Genomic DNA, 16,881 nt, shown 5'->3' with positions numbered 1-16,881 from the left:
CTGCGACGATTAAGCACCGCTTTAGATGATCCTGCATGATTTACATATCTGTGGTGATGCACGCTTATCTTGATTATTTAGAATAATCTTTCCCTCCTTTGTGTCTTTAATTAAACCTTCTTTGCGCAATTCGATTTTATTTTACGATATGAATAATTTTCTTAGTATAATATTTATCATCGATTAGTTTCGTATTGAACATGATTAGATCGTAATTTACAAATAGGAATTTATCATACTTATTTCTCATTAAGAATTTTATGATGAGAAAGAATGCGCGCGTAATAACCGTATTATCTTTTCGTCGAAGTCGATACAAATTTTGTGGGATAATATTTTATTGCAAGTGCGCTTGTATTTGAAATTATACAAAAATAGTACAAAAGTTTCTGTGTTGTGTGTTGGAATATTAAACATTTTTCAACTGCATTGTGGAATATATTTCTCTGGCAAAATCTGTGCGAATGATATTTTCACTACCGGCTTAATATAATACTTCACAGTTCTCCAATATACAGTTTCTCCGATTTGGAGAAACGTCAGATAGAGATAGATATATCCAAAAGTTACGTTATTATTTTTGGAATTTGGATTTATTTACATTTTTTTTTACGATACGACTAATTATAGATCTTTGAAGTATAAAGGAAAAGCTAACAATGCTAATGCAAAATCCAATATATTTACAAATAAATAACTAACCGCTTATATCAATCTATCAATTTATAATATTGCATACTTAATTCGAAAAACTGGAAACTTTATAAAAACTTTATATAGAATCAATACTGCTTAACGTTCAAAGTTTCTTTAATATATAGATATATTTGACATGAACAATTGAGATTATGTCTCAATATTTTTCACATAAAAATTCGGAATTAATTAGAACTGAATTTTACGCAAGCGTAATAATGAAACTTACTCCCTCCAGTCGATTTGCGTCGTATTTGGCTCTTGTTGTTTCACACACTTATTCCTAAGTTCACCCATATAAACTTGCAAGGCAAACAATGCAAAAACCATCAGGCAGAAAATCGTCAGCGTCATTACTTCGGCAAGTTGCTTGAAGCTGTGTAACAGCGCGTTGATGATAGTTTTTAGACCTGTAACATACATTACACATACATCATTTTCTATCAATTGGAATTTTCCCTTAATTTCATATTTGATATTTGAATGTTGCTTTTATTCCGTAAATATTTCGAGATATTCCGAAATACGCTTAAAATGTTTTTTAGGAGGGGAAAGAATTTTATGAATATTTCAGAAACGTTAGCTGGATTACAATTATGAGAGATTATCCCATACAACATAATTCTAAATAATGTCCAAAGGATGTCATATGGACGCTCGGAGAATTGTATTCTGTGCTATCTTTTAATAAATATACTGAAATATATTTTAATTTCACTTCTTTTTTTATGGCATTATTTTTATCTTTCCGTTATATTTTTGAACATCTTTGTTTTGATATGCATATTTGCATAAAAACATTGCATTTTAATTTCACTACTTTTTTTGTGATATTATTTTCGATTTTTTTCATTATATAATATTTTAGAATGTACTTACAAAATAATTTTGCGTAATGATATTGCAAAATATACTTGATACCTTTTTTTACATTTTTATTTAATGTCTTTATTAACATTTTTTATGGATATCTAGTAGTGAGAAAACCAATCTTGTCCAAGTAGAAAAAGAAGACAACGATGACATACACATACATTGGACAGAAAAATGCATGCATATATTTATATCTATGCATCAAGTATACTTACGAACATGATCATTGTTTCATTTTAATTGTAAAAAAAAATCTACATTCTTCCCTAATACAATACATCCATTTTTTTTTATAATATCAATTTATTTAAACAAAATAATTTTTTATTACATAAGCATCCTTTCTGTAAATAATATGCTGTAGCATCTCTTTCATGACATGGTAGTGTTCCTTTCATGATAAAAAGATGTTATTAATGTAAACTTTTCAAAAATATACTTGACGAGAGACGCTATCACGTCTCCTGATTAAGCTTCAGTGGGTAAGTCGCAGTCGATTTTTTTGAGACCGCGGCAACTTTACTCGAGAAACATCTTATTAACCTACTAGCAAAGATGCGATATTCATTATAGCGTATCTTTAGAGAGGTATTCATCAGCCTTTAGGAATCCCACAAAGCATGAATTGCCTCACGACTTCCATCTGTTCTTAAAAATATTATGTTACGAATATGCTTCGATCTTCTACTGGGTCGTATGCGCTCGATACCCAATTCATTGTTTGACTTTTCAGGATTACTAAGAGAAACTTATTGTTAGAGATCGAAGATCTTCAATTTATAGCATTCAGTCATGTACGTTCGCAAATATTACGAATATTTCTTATTTATTTTTTTATTTGACTTTAATATTAGAACATATGGGGAAAAGACTTTGCGATCAAATCAATAAATCACGTTCGATGAATAGCTGTATACATTCGCGTACTTTTTGGATTTGTACACGCGGCATTTGAAATCGATATCACAGACCGTCGAGATAAATCACGATCCTTTTCATCGAACGTACGATAGATGCGAAACGGAACGGTTTCGATAACATCTGGAATAATCTCCCTGTTCTCTGTTCACAGAACAGAGATGACATTCGCTGTATTCGAATTCCCTGTTCATGCGAACTTCGGTCAAAGTTCGCCGTTCGTATATATACCACATCGACCCCGCCATCTCTTTTCCGTGAACAAGAGATGACTTAAATCTTCTTCCGCCATCCCCGAACCTTAGTCGCTTTGTGGTTTTCATTCGAGTCGCCAGAGACGGACAGCCGTTTATAATTTCCTACTATACCTTTTGGTTTTTTTAATTTAACTAACTTTAGACTGCTCTGGCAAACCTGTTAGTTTTCGTGTCTTTTGCTTTGTTATTTCGCGTTGAAATTTCAACATGTTCGGTCTAAAACCGCTCGACATGCGCGTCTGATCAATGTTGTCGTTTCGTTTTGCACGTCTTTTACAAGATAATTTTTATTCATAACTTTTATTTCCCGCAAATAAATATAGAACGGCTAATAATCTAAACATACGATTTTTGACACCATTAAAACATATAATGATGTTGATGAAGTAATAAAAGGCGAAAGAATTAAAAAAATATATGTATAAAGATTGATTTAAATAAAATTATTTGGAGCAACAATGCACAACCTATGGCACAATTGTGGATTTTTGTGACCTGCCGGCTTATAGCTAAAAATGTATTGTAAAATTTTCTATTTTATGCAAACAAAAATATTAACAGCTCGAAAGATTTTATCTCTTTCTCAAATTAGTCTTCTGAAAATGATCTTTAGGGAAGATCAGAATCGGTTTTCACAGTTTTTGAATAATAATTAAAAAAAAAGTGAATGTAAAATTTTGAAATACTATTTAAGTTATAATATATCTATATCCCTTAGGTATTAAAAAAAAACTTGAACACACATCATTGTACAAATAAGTTATTTAATTTTATTTGAAGCTGCAAAAATGTCAATTAGATCGATATTTAGGGTTGACTGTCACACGTTCCAGGATTGGCAGTAAAATATTTTTTATGAATAAGAAATACAAAAATTCAGCTTTTTATTTTAATGTCAATTCTATATTTTAGGAAATAATGCTCTATAAGCGCAAAATATGGAATGATATATGAAAATTATAAAAAAAGAAATAATATTATAATATTTCGAAAATATTGTATATAACATTTTTTAAATATTATTTTAATATTATCCTTGGTATTATGAAATTGATTATCACACAATCCCGAGTCATTTTGGACAACCTATCTCACATGGTTATTTTTAGTAAAAGAGATTGTATTTACAAACTGGTCAGAATAATGATGAATTAACTACAAAAAATTTTCTGAGATATGTCACTTTCTATTCCTTCAGTAGAAGGAAATAGCAATTAATAATGCTAAAAACTTGCCAGACAACAAAATAGAAGATAAGAAAAATTTACTCACCAACTTAATTTTCTTAAAAGGTTTTGGGAAAATGTCGGGGAAATATAAACAAGATAAATAAACATTTTTTCATGAGCTTGATCATTCATAATTTCTATAAATTTTTTGGGCTGATAAATCAAATGATGCAAGTTCTTCTCTCTATCCGAATCGCAATGTGACACGAAGTAAGCTCGGGCAATTCCCTTTAACACGCTATCGCAAATTTACAAACCTGTCCCACACCGAGTGCAGATCAGTGTTGAATATTGCAAGAGATTGCAAGGGAAACGATTACGAGAGCGATTCGCGAGTGGAACCGCTAAACGTCCTCATGCATATATTAATACGCAATCATAAATGGCCGCAAAAAAAGCCGTACGTGCCACGAACGTTTAATTATGTATGTGGAACATCGCGATGAATTCTGATGTCGAATATTGTAATTTCAATCAAGTTATTAATACTATAATAATGTTATAAAGATAATAATAATGCATAAAAAAATGTACAAATATCTAGGTTATCAATGCAATGTATTATGAATCCCGCTATACTTGATTGTTATTCAGTTTTTGTCATGCGAATGGATTAACGCGATAAATCACGATGTGCTTACGTGGAGCGCGAAAGCAAGCGATTTTTAATTATTCGGAGCAACCATTTATACTGATTTCAGCGAAAAGTATATAAATGCGGTCTTGATTTAAAGTCACAATTAATACGAGAAACGGTTCAGTTTATCTGCCGCTGATTAATGCATGTCTACTGACATCGATTAGTGCGCATTTAATCGCTATAGTATATAAAATGCTAAATTTTTGTCATCTGTAATCAATACGTATCGACACACGTTCACATTCAGTTGTTTCATCGCAATAGTCATAAATGTACATTTTATCTCAGGAAAAGAGAAACAATCCCTGTTTTTTTCAATAATAAATTAAACTAGACTGTTATATGAATAAATACAATAAGTAAAAGAGTGCCAAATACGTACACGGTCGAGATCTATTGATATCTAATTAGATTTTGATATCTAATTATACATCTATGTAAATTTTAAATACATCTTTTGATCTCAGTTATATAAACTCGCTGTTTATTATTTTTACTTAATGAAATAAAATGATCACTGAAATTGTAAAGCTAATTTTTTTTTAAGACTAACTGTTTCTTTTTTTTTTCCATTAAGTTATGAAAAGAATGAATAATCATCGTTTTTCTATTTGAGGCGAGAAAGTCTATTTGGTACTTTAGGTATTTCTCGTTGAATCAAACGCAGGGAAATACATGTCTCAGAAACTCGCTGTATTACCTGGCATAATGGATACAGTCTTAAGTGCTCTCAACACCCTGAACGTCCTGAGACCGGCCAGATTTCCGACTGCCATCCCAATAGTGGCGTATCCACTGGTAATTACAACGAAGTCCAACCAATTCCAGGGATTCCGCAGATAAGTGTACTTGTTCAGTATAAATCCCTTCGCGATTGATTTTATCACCATTTCCGCCGTATATATGGCTAGGAAGATTAATCTGTAACATGAGAAACATCGGACATCAGATCAACTATCCGCCAACGTTCGTTATCGAAAACTGATATATTTACAAAAAAATCAAAATATTATTTAACAGTTTTATGATTTCCAAGAAATATAAGTGTTTGTTCGTATTTAGATCGTTTCAAATTTTGTTTTAAATATAAAAAATGTTACATTTAATGATATTGTAAAACATATTCATAATCTTTATAACGGCAACACAAATAAGTACAGAGTTTCAATAGTCATTTATTACTGACAAGGGAACGTTCCAAATTGCAAAAGCGATATCAAAAAATTAAAGCTACCAGTCAAAAGATCACGTTTGAAATAGATATTCTAAATAGTTAAATCTTGTAGATTCTGCACTCTATTTGGTACGAAACATATTTGATCATTTTAACTTTGAGATAAAATATCTCGAGAGCAATATATTTCTGGAAAAAACGTTTTAAATAAAAGTTAGAGTTTGAAGAAGGTCATTAGATGAGCTACTTAGATTTTAGAAAAAAACCTCGGCCTTATTGGGCCCAAAACGGGCCCTAAATCCAAAATCTAAGTAGCTCACACCTGATGACTCACTTCAACCTACAACTTTTTATTTGAAACATTTTTTCCAGAAATATATTGCTCTCGAGATGTTGGATTGTTTTCAAAATATTTTGTATCAAAGTTAAAATGGCTAAATATGTTTCATATTAAATCGGATACAGAATCTACAGGATCTCAAGATTTGACTATTTAGAATATCTATTTCAAACGTGATCGTCCGATGGTAGCTTCTTGATACCACTTTTGTAATTTGAAACGTTCCCTTGTGAGATCAACTGTTACTATATAAACATGAGATACTAATTTATACTTACTCGGCATCGTCAAAGGTTTCGGTCATGGCTAGGAAGACGCAGTTAAGAAGGATAGTAGCCATGACCACGTAATCGAAGTACTGATTCGTACTTAGGAAGATACAGCACCGCCGTATAGGATTCCATGGGGAGAATATAAACCAACTGTTGGTCGCCGTAAACCTATGAATGTAATTTTTGCGAAACCTCTTGGATACCACGCAGAACGTCTGAAACATAAGAATAAATAAGATCTTATCGATGGGTTTAAAAATTTGAATCCACAGGGATGGAGATCTAAAATTATATTCCTATACTGCAGCAATAATGAGACTTTTTGTTGCTCTATATTTTTTGAAAAAGTTTCCGGTTGCTGCCAAAAGTTTCTTGATATTTCTTTGTTTTTGTTGTCAACAATAAAAATTGTTCTTTGTCATGTGTATCCAATTAATATGTATCCAATTAAATTTATATCAAAGGAAAATGAGAAGGCGTCAACAAGTCGCAATAAAAATTTCTTCAATCTGAACATTCACTTGCTAATATCTCAGTAAACGTATATAACAGTTTCTATAAATTAAAAAATATCTAATATTGAGTCATTTAAAAAGTATCCGCGGTTTTTTCATTCAAAAATTGAACAAAAAACCGCGGATATTTTTTAAATGACTTAATAAGAAAAAACATAGAAATAATGATTTTTAAGAAATTAATTGAAGAAATAGATATTTAGAGACTTTTTCCAATAAACAATATAAATACAAAAACTTAAAAGAAAATTTTGGAGAAGTTTTCAAGGTTGTTGAAGCAGATATAACAGAAGTCAAGTTAATCCGCCAAGAAAGAAAACTAATCCATCAAGAAACAATTTTTAAGATAATTTTTTATTGAATACCATAATGTCTTGTTACAATCAGATCTAACTCGTTTTTATATTAAATAAAAATCATATTTATTCAAAAACAGTTCCTTCAGTGTACTTAAATAGACTTTTTAGTAAAAGTTTCTTCCTCATTTGTAATAAAAATTTCCGATCATGTTTTAACGTTACACATTCTTTAATTTGACAAAAATAGTTGATTTATGGAGCGTTTCACGTTGCATTTCATGCATTCTTTTATTTTATATATATTAAATAAATTGATGTTTACTAAATAATAAAAATTCTTAAAGTTGTATTTGCTAGAATTTTTTCGTTGTTATTGTTTAATAACTCCATGATTAGATTTTAATTCATCAAAAAAAAGATTATTTTACGTTCATATAAAAAATATTTTATAAATATATAAATATATTTTATAAATATATTTTATAAATATATATTTTGTAAATAATTATCTTTTTTGATACATCTTCTATTTAAATATCGCTAATTTCATTTTTTTTAAATAAAAACCCACACACAGGTGAATTTTTTTAGCACTTTGAAGCTGTCTAACGAACAACTGTATCATTAAAATTAAATTCTGTTATGGAATGCATAATTAACCTCATATTTTATCTATGTTCAACGCAACGAGATGCAAAACAACGATTCATTCGTTGAACGTGATGCTTAAGCAACGTGCTAAAACAGCGCAGACTCCAAAAGCGGCAGTGGGTCAACGCGTAATTATTAATAAGCCGCTTCAGCATTCAGATAACCGACGGCGGGATATCTACCAATTCAGAGAATGGGTTCGTGGGATGGTTTTAAAACCAGTGACAAGATTCCCGATTATTTTCTGTACAAAAATGTTGATTTGTTAATCGTTTCCTCGATGAAACATAAATCTGAGGACGCTTCTGTATCGATGCATTTCTATTTCAGACACGAAATAAACAAATTTATTAAATGAATTTTTATATGATCTATATCTCCATGTACACTGAAAAAATGATATGTCATATCAACAGCATTATTTTAATTGAAAATATTAATTCATAATACTATTAATAAAGTAAATAGGTAATATTCTTATATCAAATATTTTATTTGTTTTATTAACACTGTTGTTGTAAATATAAATTAACAAGAGTATTTTTAATTAAAATAATACTGTTAATAATACCATTTTTTAAAATGTATATTTGATTTTTAATTTCAAAATTAAAATATTGATTTAATATTTTCGATCGAAAACACATTTAAGGATTTTTTCGTGAACTCTTTCGATCCTGTAGTTATATCAGTCTTAGCAATACTCACATCACTAGCTAATTCAAATAAATCAATATACAGGATGTTTATTGACTATAATTGATCAAAAATTACATCAATAGTATTTGATTTTTTTAAATATATTTGTATACATATTTTCTATAGGATGGAATCTTATTCTAAAGAGTGAAAATTGAGCCAGTCTTTAAAAAAAGTGACTATTTTCAATTTCAAAGAGATTTTATTCTTTAGTGAGATGAAAATTTAGAGAGTATAAACTAGGATATGTGTAATCTGAAAATTTTTTGTAATTTAAGAATTTCTATGTATTATCTCATTACTTATTTATTTCATAATATTATCATTGGGCATCGTTTATTTTCGGTAATACAAATAATAATCAAGTATTATTAAATAATAAGATTTAGATGACTGCGCGATACGCATTTAGGACTAAATTCCGTAACAGTAAGCGTAAGATGTAAACTTAAGTCGATAAGCCAATCAGGATATTGCTTTAAATCTACGTAATCTGATAGAAATAGAAATAGAAATAGCATATAAACTTAAGTTGAAATTTGTCTTACAGTATACGCAATATCGACTGTCGGAGATATGTCTGTCCTCTTAATAAAAGCACAAAAACTTGTTTTTATATTCTAAATTAGAATCGATCCTCATATTGTTCGCAAATTCTCGTATTGTTTGCTAAAAAAAATACTTTCAGTCTGAAATATCATTTCAACAACAACCGTTAATTATAAATTACAAATTTGTTATTTTTATTTGTGTCCACGACAAAGTCATTCCCTCTTTTCACAATCTTTTTTCGTTAGAATTCTGTTAAATGTCAACAAGTTTAGTAGTGAACTAATTGAGGATAAAGACGGGATACAAGAGACAGTAATATGCAAATGTTAACAGTTATAAACTTTTTAGCAATTTGTTATAGTGATGTATGCTATAGTGATTGTACTTTGGACAAAGATGTTTCAGTGTTCATATAATTACTGTTCGTAATACAGATCTTTTACAATATCTTTATTTCATATATCTTTTTTTTTTGCATAATTTCAATGAATTCTTAATTTCGTATAGTTCTAAATTGAAGTTAAATATCGTGTCGCGAGTGCAAGTGTGTTTGTGTGGAGTGACGAAATTCTCTGACAAGAATTGATAAAGCAAAATAAAGCGTGAATTAATGTCGAATACTTATAATGTTGTGTGATCGTTTCTATCAATATGTTTTGGAGAGCCTTGAGAATTCAATGTAACGAACAATTAATATAAAAGTTTTTAATTATTTATGGTGATATATATGTATATATATGTACTCTATAAATTCGTACTCTCTAAATTCTTTAAAATTTTCATGAAATAGAATTTTACTCTAAAGAGTGAAAATTAAATCAATCTTGATAAAAAGTAGCTCAATTTTCAATCATCAAGAGTAAGAGTGAGAGACTTCACTCCAGAGTGAGATTTACACTGTAAAAGTATTAAAGAGTAGACTTGAGATAATATCGATTATACAAGATGTATCATGGCATGTAATATGCAAAATCAATGCAGTTTATTTTTATTCAAAATTAGAGTCAATTTTCAAAATTATTTGGAATTGCTTGTTGCGTTGATGTGAAGAGAATACTTTTAGTCCAAAATATTATTTATGTAACAATTGTCAATTATATTTCTGTCATAATCTATCTGTATTGTTTATTCACAGAACAAAGTCAAAGTTTCTCAGGATTACTTGTCAATCTCTCTCAATTTGATTTATTAGTCGTTTTTTAATACGTTTGCAAGTTTGATCAGTAAACAAGTTTAAATAATTCAAAATTAACAAACGAAAAATTAAAATGTTGATGACAATTCTGAGTTTTCTTATGCTATTTAGTATACTTATGCAAATAGTGCTGTGGAATTCTATCTTAACTTTTCATTTTTCATGTTACGTACAATTAGTGTTCTTATTCATAATTCTCATTTTATTTGCTTTGCATCAAATTTAGAAAAATATGACGAAGATTAACGCAATATATCATTTTAAACGTGATATATTATTTTAAGTTACTTCAAATTATTACTATTCTTTTAATATGAAAGCAGTTTCAATTTCGTATACATAGCTTTAAAATTAAATTCATGATGCACGCAATGTGTAACACAATTACACATTTTCTTTTTACCTTTTCCTTAAAATGGAGTATATCCATTTAACGTCGCTCAAATATTGAAATATTGAATATCGCGTCGTAAATGTGTGCGCGAGCGAAGATTTTAATGAGAATTGATGGATCAAAATGAAGTATTACACGAACTTCTGACTTTTTTTTGCATTTCTATCAATGGACTTCAAAGAGCATCGAGAGAGAAAATTCAGCATGTAGGTGGTAATGTATAACTATGATATGAACATTTGAAATTATTTAATAATGTATGTGTGATATTATGGTATCTATATATATATCAGTAAATTGCACATTGCAAATATATAATAAATATATAATAAAATTGTTAAATCATTAAATTGGCGATTGTATATTTTACCTTCGCCTCCTATATTTTTTAAATTTTATTACAAATTTAATCGATACTTAAATACGTAGTAAAGAAATCCATGAAAATAAACACGCAAATTGCGCGACCATATGTAAAAATTTTCTGAAAAACGATAGACAAGGCTGTTCTTTGTTGATGCATTGAACTGTACTAAAACTTTCTGTCTCCCTTTTATCAAACTTTAAAAATATCTATTTTATTTTAAGTACGAGTATACATACACTACAAAAAACAGACCTACAAGCTCAAAAAGTATTTGTACAGGGAGATATGTTTAATATATAAATCTTATCTTAAAAAAACTTATTTTTAGAAAATAAATATTAATTAGTAATTTTCTAAGATCATGAACTGCACAATTACTTTGAAGCTCTTTAGTTTATATTTATATTAGAACAGAACGTATTTATTGTAAATAAATCAATATTTATTTTAACTAATTGATGCTTATTTCTACAAATAAAACTTTTTTAATAAAAAATCTCCCCTGTGTGTATGAATATTTTTTGCATACAGTTACGTATATAGAAGCGATGAAAAATAAAATTCTTGTTTTACAAACAAGACATTCATATTTCAGAGTATCAATGTAATTTGATATTTGATATGAAATAGTTATATCTGATAAATTATGAACTTTATCTAATATATATATATATCTAATAAATTATGAACTTTTAATAATCAATTTTAGAAACGTTTTACTCGTTTAATTAAAAAGGTCACTTTTTATAAATCTTTCCTAGATTGAAACAGACATTTTAAATATTTGTTTGAAACATTTTTTTAAATAATTACGATTGATTTTTCTATCTTTGTTTTGCCATTTTATAGTGAAATTCATTTTAAAAATAAATCATACGATTGTTTCTGTAGCATTGACAATATTGGTATTAAATAAGAAATTGAAAACACAAATATTTTTGTTCCTAGATGGCACAGAAACTCTCAATTGTCAATTATAATTAATAGATATTATTACTCGCATCTACAACGACAACGCGCTATTTTTATTTGCACTTTTATTTTATCAATCTGCGCGTTTTGCTTCGTGGTATTATAGCGAATTTATATGCATCGCTCGAATGCATTACATATGTACATTTGTGACGGTTACACCATACGCATCGCGGTGTCTATGTGTATTTAGCATAAACTGTGGTCAAATTACCGATCCGCCGCGAGCACAGTTTAGAGAGATCAAATGTTGTTAATCAGCAAGTTCAGGAATCTATTAGATTAGGCGCAACATCCTTGCCCAAATTGCATTTAAATAAATTTCATGATCCTTGCTAAATATTCGCGATACGATTTTCATTATATTTCTTGCTGTGTGAAATACTACGTTTGTGAAAAAATATCAAAAAGACAGAAACTGAAACTATGTACAGCAAATATTTGTGAGCTGTATTCATGTCGTTATAACAATTTATATTTTATTATTACCTTATTTTTATTTTTATTTTTATAAGTATTAATTCATGAGCCATAAATCGTCAAGTACATACGATGTAATATTTCGAATCTTCTTCTTTTTAATCATCAGCAAATATCAGATCATTTTCATACTGCAATATAAATCTATACACGAAAAGAATAGTTTTGCTGAAATGTCTAAAAATTTAGCTAGAAATATAGATCTGAAAATAATTTTATTGAACGAAATCATCATATAAAACTTAAGCGTTGATAACAGTATTACAAAAAATTTTAATATTCTAGCAACTAGTTTGAGCGTTCTACACAATTATTTTATACAAAGTGTAAGACCACAAATGTAAATACACAACTGATTGTGAGTAACGAAAGTTTCAATGATCTAAGTTAGATCTTAATGCTTAAATTATATTTTCGATATTTTGTATCCATATCCAATTCTGTAAATTACGTCGAAATCATTTTCAGTCTTGAAATGCAATTATAAGCCGAATTATGGTAGTAATATATCAAATTTAGTAATAGTTTAAACTAACTGTGCGTCAACAAATTTATCGGTTTTGTGAAATATACTCCTAAACCGGAGTAGTAATATCGCACTATTAAATTGACAAGCAATTTTAATAATATTGATGTTTATATCTTAAGATCTATAAAGAATTTTATTGTAAAAAGTATTATTTCGATCATCGAAAATCGAACCTGAATCTCTCATACTCTATGCGCGAGCGTCTCTGTCCATTCGATTTAAATAACAATTATTATTTTAATTATCCAAAAAGAATTATTTTGATTTTTAATTATATATCTAGCTAAATTTTTAAATTTCAGCTAAACTGATCTTTTCGAGTAGAACAATAAAATGTACAGACAAATAAGACAAAACAGTTATCTTATTAAATATTATTCATATATGTAATATTTATTTTTGGATATTATTGAATAATATTCTATCTATTAAATTCGATTGATATTCTACTTATTAAATTTATAATAAATTAAAAATACTGATCTTTATTTTTACATGTTTATTTACTGATATTAGTACTACATCTTACACTATATGTATATGTATAAACTCGATGTATAAATTTATTTTTAAAATTAAGATTAATAATTCTGGGATATTCTATGTATCTACATAGGATGGCAGAGATCTACATAGATTAACAGAGGATGGCAAATTTGTTCTCGATTAACTTCATCAATAATAATTAAAATGTGCAAATAACACGCGCGAAGCACCGGCGGAAAAGTGATTTCCGCATGCCCTTCTCTTTCAATCTTTCATTCGCATTCTATCCATCTATGTCCTCGTTTAATGCCATCTAGGATAGCTTTCTCTCGGATCTGATATTGATTTTGCAACCGAATTCGAATTCGTGCTAGACAATTTTTAGAATTTTACGTTGTTCGTTTTCTCTTTTCTATACCTTCGATTCCTCTTCTTTCTTTCTTTTTAAATCTATATTTGCTGATTCCGGATATGAATTAGCGGCACTGCCATCATCGCCACCAGGAACCGGCATGTTCGCGTGCTATATCGACTAATATCGATTTGCTTCCTGACTGGTCCGTATGAGCAACACGTGTACCAGCCAACCGGGTGACCAGTCAAATAACCAGGTCAACGTCGAGCACGAAGTGTCGCTTAGCACTTGTTCTAGATAAATAATCTATGCGTTTCCACCGGAAATGCATCACTGGGCACGATCAAGTCGGTTTCGATGACTTCGTGGCTGGAAGACGTCAATAATTCTCTTCGGAGAAACGAAAGACCAGGTCGGATAGAATAAAGCATAACTTTGTATATGACGTTATAACATGTATATGACGTTCACATTTATTAGCTAGCGAAGGGTAATGATCATTTAATAAGATATACTGGTATGAATTTATATAGTATTTATTAAGTTAATATACATCTGCATTTTATAAGTAACGCATTACTCCCTAACTCTGCTTATAACTGTTATAAGAAATTATTTATTGTTTTTCATTAATAATACACTGGTTAACTTTTAGAGAATAACAAGGTGCAAAACTATAGAAGGACAAACAAATACTGAGTAGAAGAAAGCTAATAGAAGTGTATAATATTTTGTGAAGAAGGTAGAGATTGTATAATATACTTGTATTATGTAAAGGAAAAAAATATCAAGAAATAAAGAATAGAGAATATTAAAGCAGTTATGGAAGGATGAAGATATTGAATTAAATAAAAGAGAGGAAAGAAAGAAAACGAGACGAAAAAAAGCATTTAGAATAAAGAATAGGAAATGAAAGAGATAGAATGGAGAAATAGATAGACAGTAAAGTGTGTATAACGTAATAATCCAGCAAAAAATTTTTCATGCATAAATATGTATAAATATGTATAAACTTGCATAAACATAAATATTCATAAACATGTATAATTATATATGAAATATGTCCATACATGTTTATACATCCTTCGCTTTTTAGTGTAATAAATATAATAACAATAATAATGCGATAATATAAAAAATAATTAAAGGAATAATTTTCGCATTGTTCGTTTTAGAAAAAATCAAGTTTGGAGAAATGTAAAAAAAATTATTGCTATGTAATTATATATAAAATTATACATAATTATGTATGAACAATTTTTTTTTAATATGTCTGAATTATCAATACTGAAATTTAATACATCAAATCATTAAATTATCCTCATTTGCAAACATCTCTCCTTAAATGCGAAAGAACAGACAAATTCAATTCAGAACGAACTACTCATAAAAATATCACCACGACTCGTTCGCAAGTCCAGCGGAAAAAATGCCGTTATCAGAGCTATTCGTACTGAACTTTTTGCAGCCCTAGCCACGTATCCCGTTGAGATTAAAAATTCTGACAAAAGAAAAAAAGAGAGTTTGCCATCGCAGTATACGAAAAATCGCGAAACGTTCTCAGGTCATCGTCAAAACGAAGCAACCGCGCTTATCGTGCCGTCAGAACGATGCTAGCTCGTTCTGCGAATGTAAATCTCTTCCACAAATCCAGTATATGATTTTACGTGGATTCATCCAATTTTTTATCAGAGATTAAACACTTTATTTTATCAAAGAAAAAATATAAAAAATAGATGTATTATAGAAAATAAAGATTTCAATTTTAAATACTTAATTGATTTAAAATGGGGGTATTGTTACATAGTACACTGAAAGAAAAGATTGGCTGAATATGGTGTAGCATTTTTAATTGGTTGCAGCAATCAATTTTTGGTTGTGTTAGCCTATCAAAATTTTGTTCTAACATTGTGGATAGACTAACGCAACCAACAATTGACCACATTTTATTATCTAATTTGCTGCAGCAATTTTTTTTCAATGTATCGTATTTGTAAACAATATATACTATAATTATTATACAAACATAATATTTAAAATATCCTGGAATATTATCTTAAAGCCTATAAACGAACTTAGATGTTCTTGTTTTATTTCATTGTAGAAATATCTTCTTCCTATGGTTTATAAAGTCTCTATTATAGAAAAGTTATATATATGTTAATGATAATACACTTGAACTTGATCGCTAACATAAAGATACAAAATTTAAATATGTATCGTGTTTTTTTTATGTACTCATATTTTATATACTCAACCTTCTTATAAAATTCTGCCAAATACTTTGTATTTGCACCGTAAAATATTAAAAATATTATTTATTTAAAGAAATTGTGCAACAGTTTTGGTTTTATATGCATGTTTAGCGTTGCTTCTAAAAGAGAAGTTATTCATTCAACGTGGTTGTTTTAAATGATTCATTTGGGATAATCATCAACCGTAAATTTGGTTTGACGGGATCATCCGATGATCGATCTTGGCGCACGGAATAGCTGGACTGAAAAAAACTCACGATAAAGTAAGTGATTTTTCGGTTCAATCGCTACGAGTGCTTATGTATATAAGCTCGATGTCCCGCGTTTATATGTATATATAAAAAACTCTGCAGTTAATCCTTTTTTAAATTTAGAATCCATAGTTGAAGCAAAGGAGAAACGTTTATTTCGAAATAAAATTTTTTTTTGGTTAGAACTATTATTATTTCAGATCTATAATAAATGAAAAAATTTCGACAAAACTGTTAAAATTGGAAACTTTAAAACGACTTTCTGTTGACATTTCACATTTCTAAAATTGAATTTGAAAATATATACAAATATAACAGTTCCAATTCTGATTGCAAATTGTAGCTAAATAAATTTCTTATTTAGCATTTTTAGAGAGTTTTAATTGTATATTGTATTTTACGTATACTATTTTATGTCCGTCAAATGCAGAAATAAAACGTTAAAAAATTAAGATCAGAATAATAAAGGACTGTATACAATT

General features: G+C 28.7%; 2 protein-coding genes across 2 annotated transcripts in view; one reads left to right on the top strand and one right to left on the bottom strand.

Moving 5' to 3' along the window:
• The window catches only part of pyd (zonula occludens-like protein polychaetoid), a 198,821-nt gene that overhangs the window by 82,843 nt on the left and 99,097 nt on the right, over positions 1 to 16,881 (top strand). The window lies entirely within an intron of this gene.
• LOC105154222 (sodium channel protein 60E) overlaps positions 1 to 16,881 on the bottom strand; it is a 101,152-nt gene that overhangs the window by 36,641 nt on the left and 47,630 nt on the right. The window contains exons 2-4 of the mRNA XM_087407890.1: positions 6,406 to 6,614; positions 5,314 to 5,534; positions 926 to 1,106 (exon numbers count right to left, since the gene is read on the bottom strand). Coding sequence (XP_087264016.1) covers positions 926 to 1,106; positions 5,314 to 5,534; positions 6,406 to 6,614 — 611 coding nt within the window. The remainder of the gene's footprint in view (positions 1 to 925; positions 1,107 to 5,313; positions 5,535 to 6,405; positions 6,615 to 16,881) is intronic.

The sequence above is a fragment of the Acromyrmex echinatior genome, chromosome 7 (genome assembly GCF_024713525.1).
Source record: "Acromyrmex echinatior isolate Ae372 chromosome 7, ASM2471352v2, whole genome shotgun sequence".
NCBI classification, from domain to species: domain Eukaryota; kingdom Metazoa; phylum Arthropoda; class Insecta; order Hymenoptera; family Formicidae; genus Acromyrmex; species Acromyrmex echinatior.
The sequence above is the reverse complement of the archived record's forward strand: the minus strand, read 5'-3'. Positions and strand labels throughout refer to the sequence as shown.